A 6,000-nucleotide genomic window follows, 5' to 3' on the forward strand; every position below is an offset into this window, starting at 1 on the left:
ACTGTGACAAAGGTGTGTGTCTGTTAGTGTTATTATCATGTGAGTGTGTGCAGTGATTGTAAAATGTGAAAATAGATTATCTAGGTTTTTTTTAAGATTGAATTTGGTAATTTTTATATCAAAACAATGATTGTAGAATATTATAATGCTTGACAAAAGTTGAAGCAATCATTTCTTAGAAGAGATTCAATTATTAACATCTTGCCTAAAAGAAAAAGCTTCAGCTTACAGTGAACCTTGTTGGAATTTGGGCATTAAAAAAGACGTGTCATTGGATGATCGAATCCTATCATTTTCCTTTTATTGACAATTGTAATCGGGAGGAAACCTAACATTTGATGACTGTCATAGTTTTACTGAAAAACTTCATAACCTTATCACTTTGTTAATGGGACAGGATTGGTGCCAACATTTTTAAACGTGCTTTGTCAAAGCAGAAAAATACTTCAGTTAAGGATTTTAGGTCAATCGATTATTCAAGTGTCAAAATTACAACTAAACATCATGCTATCTTAAACATAAAAATGATGTTGCCTTTTTTCTTCCAGGTGAATCTCCCCAGGGCGGTTGTGATAGCCATTTCTCTGGTGACTGGCTTATACCTGCTGGTGAATGTGAGCTACCTGACGGTTATGACTCCAAAAGAGCTCATGTCCTCAAGCGCTGTAGCAGTAACCTGGGGGTAAGACAGCATCTGATATTGTTTTAATAGATTCAGGTAGACAGATCCAGCCTGTTAACTTGACATGCTATTTTGACTGTTAAAATTGCTCATTTCAAAGGAGCATGGAAAGAGTGCACTCCTGTGACATCACACAGTGATTTTTCAAAGAATACATATGATGCTAATTCGGAGTTTCATATTTGTATATTTGGTTTCTTCTATAACTTGGGTACATGTTTAATGTTCAAAAAACACATACTTTTTGTCATAGTGTCTGTCTGAATACATCTATGTACCCTATGTCTGAAACTTTAGAGTATTTATATAGCATTTCAACGTTGCGCATACATTACCCAAAATGCAATATGAGCACAAAAAGTTGGTTCTGATGGTGTGGTGCAGAAGTGAGTCCTAAAACCCGGATTTCAGTTAGCATTTTACCACGTCCGATTTCCTTGTCTCAAAGTCGACGGTTTTTATTTTTGTACGTGTTTGTGGCTAAAGCTAAAAATAAGGTCTGTGTTTAACACAAGTTTTGTTCTAAAACATAAAATACGTCGTAGAGATTACCTTGCCAAACAAAACGTTTTCAGTTAATCTTCAATCCAAACATTTTCAGGACAAGTCTGAATAAAATTCCCATGTTTACACTTTCTATGTACTGCAGCATGTGGCTTTAGAACATTGGAAAGGTTCCTGTTGCAACTTTTGTGAGAACTTGTGACTTTTTCCACAGGAACAAAGTGTTAGGAAGCTGGGGCTGGACCATGTCTGTGGCCGCAGCGTTGTCTGCTTTCGGCTCACTGAACGGAACGTTCTTCAGTGGGGGCCGTGTGTGCTTTGTTGCTGCCAGGGAAGGTCACCTGGTTAGCATCTCCACTTTATGATTAAAATAATAGTTAGATTGTTCAGGAGCATAAGCGTGACGATCTTCATGCACTGACTTGTGTTTACTCTCTAGCCAGATATCCTAGCCATGGCTCATGTCCGCAGACTGACTCCATCTCCAGCGCTGATCTTTACCACTGTGGTCTCTCTTCTGGTGCTGATCCCCGGAGACTTCCAGAGCATTGTCAACTTCTTCAGGTGAAAGCTGGGTCTGATTTGCATGTGTTTTAGGTTTGTTTTGAGTTGATTGGATTTCAGTTTAACAAATACATATTTAATAGTAGATTAAAAACCCTAATCCTCACAAAAAAAACAAAAACTAAAGAGGGTTTCAAGTATCTTAAGTATTCAATATGAAATAATTAATAGATGTATCCAGTGTATCCTAAAAATAAAAACCATGACTGTATGGTCAGCACATGACATACGAGGACGTTTAAAGATTAGATTCCCATAGTCCAGGAATGGACGCTTCGTTTTTTCTAGTTTCATTCATGAATGATCTCTTAACCATCAAATACATTTTGGAGGTTGTGGGTATTGCCAGTTATGGATAACTAGCCTGCATGATAATGACAGTATAAAGGCTGTGTGAAGGATTCCCCTATCCTGACAAAAGCCCCAAAAGGCCCAAAAACATGACATAGAGTTATAGAAAATAGATGTCTGGTATTTTATCATTTTCTGCCTTTGCATGTATTTAATGTTGACATTTCTTCCTTATTACATGTTAGTTTCACTGCCTGGTTTTTCTATGGCATCACCCTCTCTGGACTTGTCTATCTCAAGATTAAGAAGCCGGAGCTCCCCAGGCCATACAAGGTCTGTATCACACACATTCAATCTTAAAGAGGCCCTATTATGCTTTTGGGGGTTTGCCAGTATAGGTTTTAGTTCATGTAAATGGTCTGCAAAGGCTTAGGCGCCGTTTACACGAGGAGAAAACTGCTTGTATCTGCATAGTTTCGCGTGCGTATAGCCCTATTATTTACACGAGGCCGATAGAAACTGACCCCACAAACGATAACGGGTCCCAAGGTGGATAGATTTGCAAACGAAACGCTCTGGGGGGTCAACCGAGTCCGTGTAATCACCTCTATACGAATATTTCCTGAAAAAATAACGATAGCCCCGCCTTTCCCCACCTCTCCTGCTCACTGCTGTAGCATGGCTGTGTTAATTAAACGCACAAGGGGTTCTTGAATGAAATAATATTATAAAAGGCAAACCAGAATTGTTAACGCCCAATATACTCCTTAAACAAAATAAACAGAGTCAGATTTCATGCATTGATCCATTATATTGACAAAGGAGGATCTCACCCGGTGTTTGTAGAGAATATCTCTCTGAGCGAGTCCTCTCCACGGAGACATGCTCCTCCTCCTGTCAGTAGCTACTGCTAGTGCTACTGCTACTGACCATGCTACAGATATTAGTGCAAAAATATACAGCTCCTCTACCACAACCATCAGCAACAAGTGGACATGGAGAATTACATGAACTACATGTTGCTAAATCCACGGCGGGGCGTAAACAGAAGGGTAGCCATGGCAACATTGCTGCGGGGCTGCTGCGGAGTCTTCTTCACTGCTTTTGGTGTATTTTGTGGCGGAAGTTACAGCGCCACTTACAGTCCCGGCATATGTACTACAGCGTTTCCAGCGGTCTCGTTTGAACAGACACGTTAAATGAAACAAATGCATGTGAACGGAACACTTTTTTGAATACGCATACTGTGCATAAACGCAAACGGTCCCGTGTGAGCGGGGCCTTAATCCCAAAGATCCCTCCAGAGGGAATTCTCCCCCCCCCCCACCCCCCCATAGTGACATCACTATTTAAGGTGCTTGCCCCACTTGTAACACATTGTACATGATAAGTGTAAGGGGTGGGACGTTTCCGACACATCTCTAAGCGGTTGACCAATAACAACAGAGCTGGCCAGCTAACCAATCAGAGCAGACTGGGCTCTGGTTTCAGACAGAGGGTTAAAAGAGGTGCTGCAGCACAGGCAGTATCATAAAAATAAAGAGCTGTCAACATGTCAGAGTAGAGACACAAAATACAAATATATGAACCTGAACATTTGCATAATAGGGCCCCTTTAAACACCATCAACATTAACATTTGTCTTAACACGTATGAGAATCTGTCTCTCTTTTTCCACAGGTTCCCATTATACTCCCAGTCCTGGTCATCATTGTGGCAATATTCCTTGTTCTTGCACCCATCCTAGACAACCCTCAGATAGAATACCTCTATGTGTCTTTATTTATCCTCAGTGGAGCTATAGTGTACGTTCCCTTCATCCATTTCAAGCTCTGCCCAGGGTTGCTGACCAAGCTAACAGTGTTCCTGCAGCTCTTCTTAGAGGTGGCCCCGACAGAGAAAAACCTGTGATATTGGTGGAAGAATCCAGAAGAAAAGGCTGTTGTTCCAGTTTTGTTGCTTGTGCTTTTCAACTACACCTGTTTTTTGCAATGACACTCATGAGATGTTGCGGTTTACATTTGGTAGCAACTTACTATTACCTCTTGTTTGTCATTGATGAGTTGTTTGTCTTTGACTTTTAACACTCTGATATGTGTTGTCTTTTTGCACAGGTGCATTTAGCTGATGCGAGCACAAAGAAAAACTAGTACATCTGTATTCAAAATGTCAATCTATTAGAAGAAGGGTAAAATATGACATGTTGCTGGACAGCCTGTGTACCTAAACACCTGAGAATTCCTGTGCTTTTTGTTGCAAGATTTCTTTAAAAACATTTTGATCTGGAAACTTTTGCAAATTAACATTTATAACAAGCTCAAATGAAAATAAACACAGGAATTCCCAGGTTATATATAGGCCATATATATATATATTTAGAAGAAAACGCAGCAAATCTACACTTAAGAAGCTGAAACTGTGAAAATTAGCAAATAAAGTTTTGTTTTCACTCATTGTTTTAGTTAAGTGTAGGTTAATCCACATCAACACATCATTTTTTTAAGTTTTTTAATGTGGTTATGTGTTGTGTATATGAAAATCTGAATCTATAAAGTGTCTGTCAAATAAAGCTTCTTAGTAAAAGTGCAATATTTCCCTTTGAATTGTAACGGAGTAGAAGTATAAAGAAGCATAGAAAGAAAATACTCAAGTTTAAGTACCTGAAATGTGTACTTAAGTAGTACTTGACTGTCCCGAGTGACTTTCCACCACTGTAATTATGTTAGCACAAACCAAAGAATAAGCTATATATTAACCTGCTGAACATTTAGCTTACTAAGAGTCTCCATCTCCATTGAGCTGACCTTCCTTAATCTAATTTGATGTTTTGAATCTTAAATACAAAATGAGCACTGATACAGATGTGAATTTACAAAAAAATGTTTATTAAATAATTGTTATCCATCAAACGGATAAAAACAAGACATGGCCAATCAATAGTGCAACTTTCACAAGACAGAAGATTGTTTAACACAAAACAGGAAAGAGCAGAGTGTGTGTGTGTATACGGGCATGCATACACACACCAAATGTATCTATGACAACACATATCATATAAAGTGAATCTAGTCTGTCTGGTTACGTATCTTGTTTGTTTTACTTTAACATTCTGTAGTGGCTGTGGCTCATGGCGTAGGGGGGTCGATCCCCCACTACTGAAGCCTACGAGTCAAGATGTTTCTTTATGTGTAAGTGTTAAGCTTGGCAGCTGTTTGAGATTGAGTTTAAAATTGAAGGAATATTTGAGCTCATCAATTATAAAAGCGCTTTTTAGTTTAGAATTTAAGTCATCGTAGTTAGCCTTCATAGTTTTAGTCGATATGAAGTTATAACATTTAGTCAACTTTTATTCTATTTCCATCAAATCTAGGCCAGCCGAAACCAATAATTCTGTCATTTGTGACAAACTTTGTTCACAGAAGATAGCATCTTATAATTATTTGATAATAAAAACGCAGCTCGACCCCCATTCATACTGACTGTGTTTATTGGTGATGCGCACCCACCCAGCCCGTAATGAGAGCCAATCTGCTACGCCTGACATGGAAAAAAAAAAAATCATAATATAAAATAATAACCCGAACCCAATTCAACTTGTACATTGACTTTATGCCTTAGTAGCACTGACAACTGTCTGACGGAGAATAATTGAGCGGTAGGGCATGTGGTATGTGTGTTTTTCAGAGAGACAGAGATGGGAACAGAAGTAGAAGTTATAATAAAATGATTTTAGTGAAGTTTATATTTTTTAACTACATTTTTGTTTTCATGAATATTGCATGTTGATGTTGATGTCACAGTTGGTCTTCAATGGCATCAATGCCGCCTCATCATTGTCTCCCTTCAGTCATGGAAAAAAAACATATTTTGTCATAGTTTTGAAATCATCACGTGTGTGTGTGTGTGTGTGTGTGTGTGTGTGTGTGTGTGTGTGTGTGTGTGTGTGTGTGTGTGTGTGT

General features: G+C 38.7%; 1 protein-coding gene across 6 annotated transcripts in view; it reads left to right on the plus strand.

Moving 5' to 3' along the window:
• Positions 1–4,619, plus strand: part of LOC117486782 (b(0,+)-type amino acid transporter 1-like) — a 43,889-nt gene extending 39,270 nt beyond the window's left edge. For all 6 annotated transcript variants that reach the window (XM_034135326.1, XM_034135325.1, XM_034135327.1 and 3 more), the window contains 5 exons: positions 549–682; positions 1,401–1,530; positions 1,626–1,750; positions 2,287–2,374; positions 3,722–4,619. In XM_034135326.1, coding sequence (XP_033991217.1) covers positions 549–682; positions 1,401–1,530; positions 1,626–1,750; positions 2,287–2,374; positions 3,722–3,952 — 708 coding nt within the window. In that variant the 3' untranslated portion in view covers positions 3,953–4,619. The remainder of the gene's footprint in view (positions 1–548; positions 683–1,400; positions 1,531–1,625; positions 1,751–2,286; positions 2,375–3,721) is intronic.
• Positions 4,620–6,000: the final 1,381 nt, after the last annotated feature.

The sequence above is a fragment of the Trematomus bernacchii genome, unplaced genomic scaffold (genome assembly GCF_902827165.1).
Source record: "Trematomus bernacchii unplaced genomic scaffold, fTreBer1.1, whole genome shotgun sequence".
NCBI lineage: Eukaryota > Metazoa > Chordata > Actinopteri > Perciformes > Nototheniidae > Trematomus > Trematomus bernacchii.